At 34.3% G+C, this 14959-nt stretch overlaps 1 protein-coding gene across 2 annotated transcripts; it reads left to right on the forward strand.

Annotated features, from left to right (window-relative positions):
- The first annotated feature begins 1761 nt into the window (after positions 1-1761).
- LOC133318569 (uncharacterized) lies at positions 1762-12724 on the forward strand. Of its 2 annotated transcripts, XM_061520579.1 has the most exons (18): positions 1762-1952; positions 2052-2322; positions 4411-4629; positions 5449-5507; positions 7041-7178; positions 9522-9596; positions 9671-9754; positions 9844-9905; positions 10120-10189; positions 10526-10601; positions 10708-10838; positions 11266-11325; positions 11482-11556; positions 11646-11750; positions 11825-11920; positions 12025-12105; positions 12182-12283; positions 12396-12724. In XM_061520579.1, exons 1-18 carry the CDS (start codon positions 1911-1913, stop codon positions 12462-12464), a joined length of 1815 nt encoding a protein of 604 aa, XP_061376563.1. In that variant the 5' UTR covers positions 1762-1910; the 3' UTR covers positions 12465-12724. The 2 variants fall into 2 exon arrangements, with proteins under 2 accessions (XP_061376563.1, XP_061376564.1); XM_061520580.1 differs by lacking the exons at positions 12182-12283; positions 12396-12724 and having other exon boundaries at positions 11993-12104.
- Positions 12725-14959: the final 2235 nt, after the last annotated feature.

Raw genomic sequence — 14959 nt, forward strand, 5'->3', positions numbered from 1 at the left:
TGCCTCATCATCCTTAATTTTAAGAATCTGATTGTGCTATTCATGTTGCTCTTTAATAATTCTTTTGTCAACATTTTTTGGGTCTAACGGTTACCATGTCACTGAATAAAGTTTCAATTATTTACCTTAATAAATTTATGGGGATGCATCAAATCATATTAACACATATGACTCTACATTTCTAGCTTATCAAGGACTTCATGATGAACTTAATTCCTAACTACCATTTCAACCAATATTTTCTATTTTATCATTCTTTAATTTTCCCCCACAACAGTCTAATCTTCACTTCTAACAACTATCTCTTGGTAACATTCTCAATGTTTGGGAGGGGGAAAAGAGATCAAATGACTACTACTTAGGCTAGTAGATAAAATTTGTAATACAAATTTAGAATAAAGCATAATAAAAAAACAAAAAATGAGAACTCCAAAAAAACTGACCTACATGGATACATTTCCCGCCAAATGCTTACCCCGCTTATAATAGTATGATTAGGCTGCTATAAGAACATGGATCATCACACTTAAGTTTGGTTAGACATTGTTTCTGGTTAATTTTAAACTCAAGCTTCCAAGAACATTTATAAGCGTGGGTTGGTCATCATAAAGAATATGCATATTAATTCATCAACCACTGCACCCAATTAGTGTTCTCATGCATTTTAAACTAGATTGACAGCACTGTATAGCCTGAAAATAACACATACCGATCTCACACATTAAATCATCGTACGGCCGTCAGCCACTATTATACATGATAACTCAAGCCACCAAAGGTTCCCATTTCCAATTATTCAAGCTAACATCCAGTCAAGCTCACCCCTCCGGACATAATACCTGAAACACAAGGAGAAAATGAGGGGTTTCAAAATTTACATCGTGTTGTGTATCTACCCAAACTGGCTTTAACCTTCACCCGCGTCAAGAATGTTTGTCCTTCAATAGAAAGATGAATAATGGCAAGGGAGAGCAAAATAGAATACTCTCAATTTGGTTGGCCTTCGGTTTTGGTGGTGGAACAAAAAGAAAGCTCCAACGCAGAGTGGGAGAAGATGAGGGAAGCATTATGTCTTGGGTTGAAGTTCGATAGAACGAAGAAGAGGGTAAGAATGTGAGTGAAACATGGGCTCTGTCGCTCTTTTCTTTTGTTTAAAAAGGGATAGTGTAGTTCGGTTGGCTGAGGAGATGGATAGAAAATCAAGACTTGATGAATTTTGATTTTGGATGACTTTTTTTAATGATTTATATTATTATCTAATATCGTGTTTATTTTAATTTCACTCAAAAAATCATTGAAAATATTATATCATCTTAAAGAATCACTTCAATCCAAAACTTTAAATTGTTGGATGAAAATCTTTTTAATAATTTATATTATTTTTTAATAAATTGTGATTAAGCTTAACTCGAAATTCGAAATTAATCTAACTCATTTTCCCCACTTGGATTTTTTATTAGTTCCCGTACCCAGCACAATATAAGTACATGCATATGACTAAAATGATTTGAGGTGTTATACTATCTAGAACTGAATAGAAAAAAAAAAAAAAAAAAAAAAAAAAAAACTAACTCCACAACCTACCACTCTAGGGTACAACTCTGGGCCAAAGGAAGCAAGCAACCGGAGAGAATTGAGTCTTGGACACTTCAATCGGGCCGTAATGGCCCATTGACTCCCTCAGACAAACAGAAGCTTGCCTTTTGTTACGGGTAATCAGAGAGTTGATAGAGTAGAAGAACAAAATGGTTACCTTGCTCGCTCTCCCTTTCTTGTCTAGATTCTAGAATTCTCAACTCGCTCAGTCTCAGTCTCTGTTGAAATTCGCATACGAATCCTTTTCATTGTTTACATTAGTGATTGCTCCATATTCTATCATTTGTTCTATGCTCCTTCATTCCGCATAATCCATGGCCTTCACTTCCACCCTCTCTGTCTATTCTCACCCACATGTGAGTTAACTGCATCTATGACAACTAACTAACCGTTCCTCTTTTTAATTTCTTCTTATTCTTCTTATAAACCCTAACACCTTCTCTCTTTCGCTGCAGGCTCGCCTCCGCCACCAGCGACTGCAATCGCTGGCCGTAACCGCCGCCGGCTTCGCCCAATTCGCGCGGCTTCCAACTTTGAAGAGCCGGAGAACTTGTTCTTTGTTCGTGGTTAGGGCTGCTTCCAGTGTCGAAGGAACACCGGCTCGTGCTACCGGTTCTCGCAGAGTCTATCGCCAGTCTCAGGCCAACGCACCTCTGTTCGTTGCCCCTGTGAAAAAGATTGCCAACTTTGTTGCCCCCTTTGGCGTGTTCTTCGCCATCACTTTTGGTATCCGTTGCATAATCTTTCTGTTTTTCTGTTATATATTTACGATTCTTTGTAAGTTCAAATTGTGGCCTGCATTTTAATCTGTGATGCATGGATTCGAGTAGGTGTATTGGTTACAAGTTACAACATGTAGATGACTTTATTTAAAAATGATGAATGCAACCAACGTACTCCTTTAAACTCACTCACAAACTAACTTTTTATTATTGGGTCACATCCCGCACTTGCTCTAGAAAAAAAATGTCTTTTTCATTTTTTGATTAGTGAGCAAGCGTGGAACTTGACCCAATAATACAGATTGTTAGAAACAGTGTTTAAAGAGCATGTTCGTTGCATTTCTCTTCAAAAAATTAGTGTACGGGTACGATAAGATAAACATAACATATATGTCAAAAATTATGTATATCGTCTCCACATAAAGTCATCAGAAGACATTAAAGGGCAAATCCCATGGCTCTATGACTTTGCAACGGTAGGAGTGAGGGTTGATTTTATGCAGTCATATCTTTGCATTTTAGCAAAGAGCTAGACTCAACGTGTGACGTTCCGATCACAAAGAAACAACCTTACCACTTGCTCCAAATCCAAGGCTTGCCCTCATAAAGCCATCATAAGACATTAGGAATTAAAAAAAAAATAGCCGAGTCATTCCATGATTGAGGTGAAAAAGTGGTCATTGTAGACATGATAGAAGGATAGAATTTATCAAATCTTACAATATTCACTTGTATTGGCACAAAATTATATATATATATATGTATATATATATGTGTGTGTGTGTATATATATATATATGGGCTTATCGTTTCTCAAGCTGCTTGAGATAATGTTATCTCCGGCTACTAAATCATAACCGTACAAAGATGGATCAATGGTGATAAAGAAAGAGAGAGAAAATGGGAATCATAACCATTCAAAGGTGAATCAATTGATATAAGGAAATAAATAAATAAAACGACGTAGTTTTGGAGTAGCCGGAGATAAACTTATCTCAAGCTGCTTGAGAAATGTTTTTCCCCCTATATATATATATATATATATATATATATATATATATATATATATATAGTAGTAACTGATGGTGTTTGAAAAGGACCTAATATGGTATTTCAAGTGTGGCACCTCTTGTCTCCCTCGCGAAGCCTTGGCCTTGTTAGAATATATGAAAAATGTCTCATAATACCCATAGTAGTTAATTGCGCCACAATAGCGCTGTGAGCCGCGCTGCATGGGCATTGCGGTGCCTCGCCGCAAGAAATCGTGCCGCTCTGCACCGGAACGCAATAGTGATCATTGCGATCGCATTTGCGGCCATATTGTCATAAGGCAAAATTTCAATTTTGTCCTAAATTTAAATGTGTAATAGAAAAAATTTAAGGGTTTTTTAGTTCATCCACATCTCTCTGTCACTTCTGCTATCTCTGCCTTTAAAAAATGTTTCTTTTTGTCATTATTTCTATCATATATCTATTCCGCTATTTCCGCAACCGCAACCTGCTATCACGGTATAGCGTTTTTCGGGGTTGGCCGCGACATGCCGCAATCCGCATTTGATAACTATGATAATATCTCGATTGTATCTTAGAATACTTTAGAGTATCTTATATGATCTCTTAAGAATTGATTCTTTAGATCTTAATATTTCATGATTTATTAGCATTAATAGGGATTAGTGCTTTGTAGATTGTATTCCATCATAACTCATTCTTCACAAGAATATCATTATAATTTTATTATTCCGAGTATTCTTTTTCCGCCTTCTATACCTAAATCCATATAATTTCAACAGCCCCCTAAAGTTTTCAAATTCTATTAGTCTTACAATTTTTCCTCAACCCCAGTCCCCCCCTTCCCAAACACAGAAAATTCTCATGTCTAACTCTGCTACTGGGTATCTGATACGAGTATCAGAGTATGGATCTGACAGGAGTATGGTAGACATTTTAAAGCATTGGTGCTTCCTAGTTGAGCACTTCTTCACTGCTATTAATATGGCTCTTTACTTTTTTGTTTTATTTTGTTCTTGTGATTGCATATGTGCATTAAATTTCATAATGGTGGTGATACTAATTTGTTTTCAGCTTACAGTTATCTGGAAATTAGTGGAGAAGCTTCTTGATCCAACTCCAAAGCAATTGCAGTCTTCGACTGTGGAAAGCCAATCTGCTTCACCAGGAGTGAAATGGTCTATTGCTGCTGGTACAAATTTGTTATCCCAGCTTGGGGCGAAGATTGAAAGACAATCTAAACAGAAGCTCAATGAGTTTGCTCGAGAACTGAGAGCATTTTCAAGTATTGATATGTCTGGTATGCTGGCTGGATTAATATATGGAAAAAGTTGTTTATTGTTATCTGATATGCTTTTAATTTAGTAAATGAAGGTTCTTCATTGATAATTTGTCAAAATAGCATCGTTATTGTACCATTCATTGATTAAATCTGGTCCAGGTTTTCATGATTACCAATTTTTCACCGGCTGATGTTATAGATTTTGGACTTCCCTTAATCAATAATATCCTTTTAATTGAATCTTTGTGTCTCCTCATTTTGTTTTCTTTGTCTTTTCAACTCGTTTTTGCTTTCAAATTTTAGGAGTTGATTTGATTGATAAATGAAATTCTTTGTTTGGAAAGTTATATGATAAAAATGGATTTGATTTTGAAATCCTTTTTATTTAAGTTGTGTCTACGTAGAAATTCACTCTAATTTGATTGGATTTGATTTAATTTTATATTTTACTATTTCATTGACAACCTTTCTCTTATTATTACCTTTTTTGCTGCATCTTTTTTTTTTTGGTAGAATACTGCATCTTTTAAATAAGGATAATTAAGTGAATTAATAAAATAATATGAATGATGAATCTCATTCACTTTTAGGGTATTTCAAAAATGGATTTTGATTTGTAAATCAATTTAAACCATATATTTTATATTTAGATCAAAAAATATGAATTGATTTTTTAATCAAATCAATTCCATATTTTAATCATTCCAAACACATCAGAGATCTCTTGCTTTATTACAGTTGACTCTATTGACATGACCATTTTATAGTGTGGGTACTGTTGGATCGAATGGATAAATCAAAACAAAACATTCATTTATCATACACTTAATTTGGCAGGGCGCAACTTTGGAGATGAAGGATTATTCTTTCTTGCTGAGAGCTTGGCATTCAACCAGGTTACTACTATCTATCATTTGTCATTGCTTTCATATTTTCTTGTGTATTTATTGCTTACAGATGCTGCCAGTTTTGAATCCGTTATTGAAAATTTTGTTGTGTTCTGGACAGGCCTAGACCTGAATTATTTAGAGTATTCATTGCTTCGGTTACTCAGAGGAAGAAACCTGCTAAACAGCTCAATCAATTTTAACATCTTTGAAAGCCAAACATAAATGTCGCTTTAGAATGATGTAACTAATTTTGTTCTCCTAGAAACATAATAATAGTGGCAGCAAGTATTTTGTTGTAAGTTGAAATTTTAAATGTTAACTATTAGCTATGAAGTGAAAATATGGATATGTGGTGAATAACAACTTGCATTCAAAATGGCGGCATTTTTGCTGGCATTGCATAAAAGCCGCCATTTTGAATGCAAGTTGTTATTTACCACATATCCATATTTTCACTTCATAGCTAATAGTTAACATTTAAAATTTCAACTTACAACAAAATACTTGTTGCCACTATTATTATGTTTCTAGGAGAACAAAATTTACAAAATTAGGACAAAATGGAGAAAAGCTATTAGCATGGTAGAGGATTAGACCCGTTGTTATTCCTATGTTCCAGATGGTCCCTTTTTGGTCATTTTCCTCTTTGTTTCCCCCCTTCTTCTTTTTTATCTCTTTTCCCCTTCCCCATCTTTCTTCTTTTATTTTTATTTTTTACACCCCTTTTATTTTTACTTTTATTTTTATATATACAATTATTATTATTTTTATCCCTTCGTACCGTTCATTTGGGTTCATCTACCACTGACTCCAATTAACTTGGGACAAAGATGTTGCTGATGTTGGTGTGTGTGTGTGTGTGTGTATATATATATATGTACAGTAGGGGGCACAATTTTGAAAAAACGAATTCTAGGTTGAGATATCTGTTGGTAATACCATTTAAAACAATGTAACTTACAGGGGGTGGGCAGTGCTTCAGTTCTTTCTGAAATATGCTTCCCACATTACTTAACCATTTTTTCTGACTGACCTAGTCTTGTAATCTTTTAAGGCCAAGGTTTTTTGGAATTGAATGCATTGGGTTGGATGGTCAGTTTACATTCAGAGCCCCACTTAACGAGATCAGACACAGGTTCACATATTTTGTCAAGTCACTATGATGAACAGGCTATGGAAATATGTACCGAGGAAAGAATTGATTAACACATTGGATAGATCAAATTTTGAAATAGAATATATTTCTTCGGGACCAAATATGTTGTAATTAGTTAATTACCCTCCTATTTGGTTGATCGATCAATACGCGTAAAATATCAGTTTGATAAGATATAAGATTGCTGGAAATTTGCATTGCCTTAATGCCATTATAATTTGTATAAGTCATATCTTGCTTATATTGAAATTTGCTGGATGGATGTTGGATGTAGGTTCATAATCTTGATCTACTGTCTATATTTAACAAGAAAGTAATGCAATGAAAATGCATCTTGGTGCTATCTATGTGTGCATGTGCTAAATATAGTTTGTTGTATATAGACTGCAGAGGAAGTGAGTTTTGCTGCAAATGGAATAACGGCAGCTGGATTGAGAGCTTTTGATGGTGTTCTTCAATCAAACATCACATTGAAGACTCTTGATCTTTCAGGAAACCTTGTTGGAGATGAAGGAGCTAAGGTCAGTCCTAAGTGTTTAGATTTATTACATCTCTTAATTCCGAATTTGGGTTGATTAATGTTACTGTTCCTTTATTTTATAAAATGATTTGAAGGGCCCTTTTGGATGATTTTCATAAAAGTTCAGTGCACTGGTACTTTATCAACAACTAACTCTCTTTAAAAACTTAAACAGTTAGATGAAGGCTCATGAATGATTTTGTATATAACATGTCCTTTCCCACAAGAGCCCTTTCAACATAAAGTGTGGATAATATACAGGCTCAACTTACCTTGAGTTGAAATTCAACTTCTATTTAGTAAATGGGGGTGGCAACTCTAGACTGCTTAGTCAACGAAGCTTTGATACCATGTTGAAATCTAAGGATTTAGGTGAAGCCTCGTGTATTTATTTATATCCAACACACTTATTTTCCTTTCTATGATTTTTTTATTACTATTATTCAAACATGATCTTGAGACTTTTTGCATACTTTACACTTGCGTGCTCTTCGTTTGATTAAAATGCTCTGAGTTTATATTTTGAACTCTAATATCTCAGAATTTGTAACTAACAATTCAACTCTCAATCTTATTTCTAAGGTCAAATAAACTGAAAGAAGATAGGCACGCCGCGATAACAACTAACAATGCCTTTGTTCAATTCCTTCTAGAGTATGAAGCACCTTTTCCTAAAAATCCTCTATCTTGCATGGAAAAACCTTCCTACTTCCAAAAGCCCATTTATTTTTTGGCAATTTTTCCAATGACTCGGTGATATTTTGGCCAAGCCCACTTGTTCGATTATTTGCTTACTAGTGTTTTTTCCTGGCAACCTAGCGCTCGTTGTCCCCCCTCTATTGATTCAACACGTTTTCTGTTGGTTTGGTTTCAACAAAATACATTCTCTACTGCCTCCTTCGTAGCAGGTCTTATTCATCCACCCCCGCTGTTGTACGCCACAGCCCATCAATGCTGGCAACTTTTTCGGATGATGATGAGTGATGACCCATAGATCAGGAGTGTCTCTCGGTGTTCAGTTCATCCTCAGCACATCCACCTTGAACAGGTTCCAAATGCACCCTCACGTGCCACCTGAAGGGTCTGTGTGTTGTCTTTTCTGCTACCCTCTCTGCCACGCATGGCGACTCTTGCCTCCATTTTTCCAGCTGCCACCAAGTGCACCATACTCTCCTCAACCTCCTCTCCACAGGTTTGGCTTGTTCCACTTGTTTGGACCCTCCTTTGGTGTTTGTATGGCCCTCTCCTATGCTGTCCAGGGTGCTCACATCTTTCTTCAGATTTGGTCATCTCTGGGCATCCACTTCAGTGCCTAGTTTCGTTTGCTGCATAGCACTTATCTGCCCCTTTGCTCGGACTTTGGTCTTTTTGGTTGTTGGTAGATGCAAAAGTTTTTTGACATAACAACTTATCCTCTTAAAATCCAGTTCGTTCTGGCCATTGTTCTTAGTTTCAGGCTGCATCGTGTCCTTTCGTGCTCGCCATCTTGTGTCTGTCTGCTGTCTTGCTGCCATTGTCTCTTTTCCAATGCTAACATTGCATTAATGGGGGTAAATTTGGAAGATGTGGTCTGGCACTATCCATTTATGTCCTAGACACTCTTCGACACCAATCTTAATCTGGCACCATATCCATTCCCAAATGCAGTTTGGCCAGTTGGTCTTGTCCCAGATGCAGTTTGGCCCCCGTCTTTCTCCCAAATTATATTGTTTGGTTATTTTTCCTCTTTGAAGGGTTCATTTATAACAAGCTTAAAGCTTTAGATTGAGAGGGAGTGTTTTAGAATGTTTAAAGGATATCTTATAATATTATGATTATATCTTAACATAGTTTACAGGATTTACATGATCTCTTTGGATTGGTTTTTATATTTCCTTATATTTCATGATTTGTTTCCTTATTTTAGGAGTCTCTATTAGTATAAATAGGAATTAGTACTTTGTAGTTTTTATCAATCCTTCACAATAAATAGTTTTTTTCCTTCCATTATATCTAAATCCCTATAATTTCACAATATATAAGTAGTGAGGATCGAACTTGTGACCATTTGATCACTAGGTTCTAATACATATAAAGAACCAATTCAACCCAAAAACTTAAACTTCTAGGCGAAGGCCACATTAATATGATTTTATATTATACTTTTTTAAGCATCTTGGACTAAAGATCAAGAATCTTATAGCTTACTTAACTTACCATGATGATAGTTAGAACTGTGTTTGGGACATGTTTATTACCCACTTTCTTCCTCTCTCGAACAGAAAAGAAAATAAATTTGCTGGCAAGTATTTCTGATCATTGTCATACACAGGTTTAAATATTGTATTGATATCCTTGTTCACAGTGCTTATGTGACATATTGGTGGATAACTCCAGCATTGAGAAGCTCCGGCTAAACAGTGCTGACTTGAGTGATGAGGTAAGCTTGGTGATAATTATTATTCATAGAATGCCTCCCACATTGTAACGAGAAATACTTACTTTGTTATGCAGGGTGCAAAAGCTATTGCAGAAATGTTGAAGAAAAATTCGAGTTTGCGGGTTCTTGAACTTAACAACAACATGATTGAATATTCTGTATGCAATTTACCTAATCTTTATTCTAAGACAGTCGATTCCTGAGTGTCCAAATGTTATAGTAATCTGTTTCTTGGAAATGGAGGTAGGGATTTTCAAGTCTAGCTGGAGCACTTCTTGAGAACAACAGCATACGAAATATACATCTCAAGTAAGTAAAAGTTGTCAGATTTTGTCTTCTCCCAGAATTTTTCCTCCTTCGATCCTCCTGGTTAGCAATTTGGAGGGAATGACAGTTCGATTTCTGATCTTCATGCTTTTCATATTTTAATTTTCCCTTGAACTGCTTCATTAGTAAATTTTTACAGCCCATTGCTTATTCTTTTCCTCTTTTCTGAATTCGTGTGATATTATTACTATTCAAGTGGCAATTACGGTGGTGCTTTGGGGGCTAATGCATTGGCTAAAGCACTTGAGGGCAACAAGTCTTTAAGGGTACTATTCTTTTTTTTCTTTCTCCTTTTGGATGAAATGCCCAACCTTACACTCACATTCTTTTCAAGTTATAGGTATAACTTTTGGAATACCCACCTTGGCCACTAAATCTAATTGTTTTATTCAGTTCCAAAACATATGTCTTATAGCACACAATGTTATTGTGATTTTCCTAACTGGACTTTCCAAATTCTAAATCACCTAGGAAAAGTTTGAGTGCTAATCCTTCATCATATATTCTCTTATCACAATGACACAGTATTGCTGCATCTACTTGTAGTGGATGTGGGAATCTACTGCCTCAAACAAGCTTGATTTACTCTAAAATATGGACAGGAACTTCATTTGCATGGAAATTCTATAGGAGATGAAGGAATCCGTTCTTTGATGACAGGATTATCTTCACATAAAGGTGAACTTCTTGTTGTACTAGTTTCGGATATTGACTGTGCCATTTACGCTTCAACAAATCCATTGTTATATTTTACAAGTAACTGACAAGCATATTTGTTCTCAAGGGAAACTTACACTTCTAGACATTGGAAACAACTCATTAACAGCGAAAGGAGCGTTCCATGTGGCTGAGTATATTAGGAAGAGCAGAAGCCTGTTATGGTTGAACCTTTACATGAATGACATTGGTGATGAGGTATTTTGTCTCACCGTTGTCCCTGATTTCACTGACTCAGTGTGAGGTTATCATAAATATTGTCAAAATTGTGTGCCGTAGTACGAGGTCATGCAATAGAAGTTGCCTTGCATACTGTCAAAATAAGTGTATTAGTTATAAACTTGTCTTGTGTATATGCAACAAAAAAGTTGAAAAGTAAATTGATGTGTATACTCATACATAAACACGTGCGCTCTCACATTCTCTCGCATAGGTTTACCAATTGGTAAGGAAGGATGGATGGCTGGTGGTTGTAGGGCTATATTGCCACACCTCAGAAAACTTCTGTTTTCCCTTTGTATCCCAGTAACAGCTAACAACTATACTACAAAACTGATAGATCTGCAAAGCTTGATTTTAGAGGACAATACATGTTCTGATTATACTGATCATGTAAAATTGTCAGGGAGCAGAAAAAGTCGCTGATGCTTTGAAGGAAAATCGGTCAATAACAACATTGGATCTGGTAAGAAGCGCTCCTTTCTTTGTTACCATTTACTTTGTACATGTGTTCCCTGCCTCATCACAGCCCCTGCTCTGGCCCTTCGAAAAAGGAGAAACATAAACGGCGAGAGAGTAACACTATTGCTTGGGATATGACTTCCCTTAGTTAATATTACAGGGGGGAAATAACATTCATGCTGTTGGAGTTAGTGCCGTTGCTCAAGTTTTGAAAGATAATTTAGTTATTACCACTGTAAGCCTCAATGTTTCTTAGTTTCTTGTCTCTGTTTCTTTTGTTTGTCTTTTGTATACTCTGACAGAGATTTTATCTTTCATTCTTAGTTAGAACTTAGTTATAATCCCATTGGACCAGATGGAGCCAAGGCATTGGCTGAAGTTCTCAAGTTTCATGGAAACATAAAAACCCTTAAGCTTGGTTGGTGCCAGGTAACCTTTTCACCATGTGTTACCTTTAAATTGTGTATAATCACTTTTATTTGTAACATTCAATACCTTTCCAGATAGGAGCAAAGGGGGCTGAGTTCATTGCGGATGCTTTAAAATACAATACTACGATATCAATTCTGGACTTGCGAGCAAATGGACTAAGAGATGAAGTTTGTTTTCAGTACCTAGCGTTATTTTTGCCTGAAATTTTCTTTTTTCAAATTTTCATCAGTTTTTCTTAGGCTGTTATTGTTTTATGAATCAACTATTGCAGGGTGCACTGTGCCTTGCTCGCAGCTTGAAAGTGGTTAATGAAGCTTTAACCTCTCTAGATTTAGGATTTAATGAAATAAGGGTATGTATGTGTTGTTTTGTATTTTTGTTTCATAAGGAAATTATATCGTCTCGTCTCATCGTTATGTGATACACAGGATGATGGAGCTTTTGCTATTGCTCAAGCACTGAAGTCTAATGATGATGTAGCTGTCACATCCCTAAACATCGCTAGTAATTTCCTTACAAAATTTGGGCAGGTAATATATTTTCTGCTTGTGTTTGCTTTTGCCCAGTTTTACTTTTACTTTTACCTTTCCTTTTATTTTTATTTTATTTTTTCATGGATTTGATTATACTTCACATACGCAGAGTGCTTTAGCTGATGCAAGAGACCATGTCTTGGAGATGACCGAAAAGGAAATCAACATTTTTCTCTAAAAGACATTCTACTTCTCAATAAATGTTATAATACTAGAGCAGGATTTTTTTTGGGAGGAAGGGTTTTTTTTTTTTTTTTTTTTTTTTTTTGCATATTTGCTGCCGGCAATTACTGGTAAGAGCTCGTTTACATTGAATTTTTTTAGTTCTAACCATTCATTGAGGGAAAGTATAGAAATTTGTATCAGTGTACGTTTTTAGATGTTTCAAGGGGTTATAGCCGTTGCATATTCTATTGATCTTTTTGATGATATGGTTGACCCACAAAAGTTTATGTATTATCATTACCATTCCTCGTACAACTTTCAAAGCTTCATGCATGATAAGTTGCCAGCAAAAAGGTGTTGCATGCAGTTTCCGTTTTTCTTTCTTTCTCTATCCTCGTAAGATGTTTACTTAAATATTAAACATTGATTACCGAATCGTGAGCTGGATTAGTTTATTTTGCCATATAATTTTCAATCAATATATATATATATATATATATATATATATATATATATATAGGAAATAATTATCTCATGTTACATGAGATAATTATCTCATGCAACAGAGACAAAGTAGTGTGGTTCATATTATTTATTTTTTTTGTTTTTTTTTACAATTGGTGGACCCCACTATCTTATCTCTGTTGCATGAGATAATTATCTCATGCAACATGAGATTAATAGATCCTATATATATATATATATATATATATATATATATATATTAGTTCAAACGCTCCTGCAATGTAGTTTTTTATTAATATTTTTTTCTTGGTTGGTCAATAATATTTTATCTGTTAAAATGAGGTTCCGAAGTTTCATTCAATAATTACGACATTATGGACCCATGGAAATGCCTATTTTAAAATGGTCCGCGAGCTATGCTACTATATATAGGGAAATTTATTTCTTATGACTTTGAAAAAAAAAATCTTGTTACCTATTATAATTAATTATCTGGGAGAGTATATAGTTTTAAGGGAAAAAAGTATTTAATATTATTTTAAACAACTTTATCTAATGTTCATTAAAATGATATTATTTTAGAGTTGAAAAATTAAAAAATTAGGATAATAAAAATTATTATAATCTTAAAATAAATTAAAATTATAAATATATTATAATTTTTATCCTGAAACAATGTCGTTTCGGTGTATTTCGACAAAGTTATCTAAAGTAATTTTAGGAAAAATGAATTCTAATTTTAATATTAAATTTTTTTTTCTTTTTATTCAGAATTTGTTCACTGACGTGAAAATAGAAAAAAAATAATTTTTATATCATAGTATATAGTTATAATTAGTGACAGGAAGATTTTTTTTTACAGCACCAAGAGAAAGGACCCATATAATATATAACCCACCTAAACCAATTATACTCAAGCCAGAAGCAGTTGAAGAATTCTATACATTCAAACCAATTATATTCAAGTTATTTCATTTTTTTTTTTGGTAAGCATATTCAAGTTATTTCAAGTATGGCTTCTCCACTCAAATTCACATTGTTCACAGCTTTTTTAATTATTTTGGTTGTGGGCGTTACTGCTCAAGAAGAACTTCCATTTGACTATGTAAGCAGCATCAGTAATGATGCAGTGATCGGTGGACTCTATACCTTTCTGCTTACAATTTTCATTGCCCGAGATTTGACTTTAAGAACTCTTTCAGTTTGTTTCAACAGCTTCCCATTTTTCTTCGTGCTTCAGTTTGGATGGATTTACGAACAAAATAATTTTTATGTCTTGTTTATTTTAAGAATTATTTTTTTTACAAAAATTAAAGCTATGTAGATTTTTAAAAAAATATTTGGGTTTTGAAAAAAATATATAGCTTTTGACTTCTATTATTTTTAGAAGCTACAATTTTTTGTTTTTAAAAAAGCAGATTTTTGGCTTTTGTAGCTTCTGTTTTTTTAAAATCAGACACTCAAACGGATTTTGTAGTATAAGTGTTTTTTCTCTAAAAAAAATAGTTTTTGGCTATAAAAAATTTTCATCCAAGCGGACTCTTACTCTTGAAATGTCATATACATTTTGGACTTCTTTGTGTTGTACGGAATTTTGTATTAATAAACTTTGATTATCTATAGTATACATGAAGAGATTTCAGGAGGGCGAATCCGAATTGGTGATAAAATTGTTCCTATGACTCAAAAGTCACATATTTGACTTCTAGAAATATTAAAATATTATTGAGTCAAAATTATTTATAAAGAAAATTTCAGCTTTTGTAGTAATAAACTTTGATTATCTATAGTATACATGCAGAGATTTCAGGAGGGCGAATCCGAATTGGTGATAAAATTGTTCCTATGACTCAAAGGTCACATATTTGAGTTCTAGAAATATTAAAATATTATTGAGTCAAAATTATTTATAAAGAAAATTTCAGCTTTTGTAGTAATAAACTTTGATTATCTATAGTATACATGCAGAGATTTCAGGAGGACGAATCCGAATTGGTGATAAAATTGTTCCTATGACTCAAAGGTCACATATTTGACTTCTAG

The sequence above is a fragment of the Gastrolobium bilobum genome, unplaced genomic scaffold (genome assembly GCF_033153095.1).
Source record: "Gastrolobium bilobum isolate Gb01-03AN ecotype WA unplaced genomic scaffold, APGP_CSIRO_Gbil_v1 utg16612, whole genome shotgun sequence".
In the NCBI taxonomy this organism is placed as follows: domain Eukaryota; kingdom Viridiplantae; phylum Streptophyta; class Magnoliopsida; order Fabales; family Fabaceae; genus Gastrolobium; species Gastrolobium bilobum.

Coding starts and splice junctions, on each gene's coding strand:
- LOC133318569 (XM_061520579.1), top strand. CDS start 1,911: ATGGCCTTCACTTCCACCCTCTCTGTCTATTCTCACCCACAT. Junction 10,190..10,525: donor AGGGCAACAAGTCTTTAAGG/GTACTATTCTTT, acceptor AAATATGGACAG/GAACTTCATTTGCATGGAAA. Junction 11,326..11,481: donor CAATAACAACATTGGATCTG/GTAAGAAGCGCT, acceptor TTAATATTACAG/GGGGGAAATAACATTCATGC.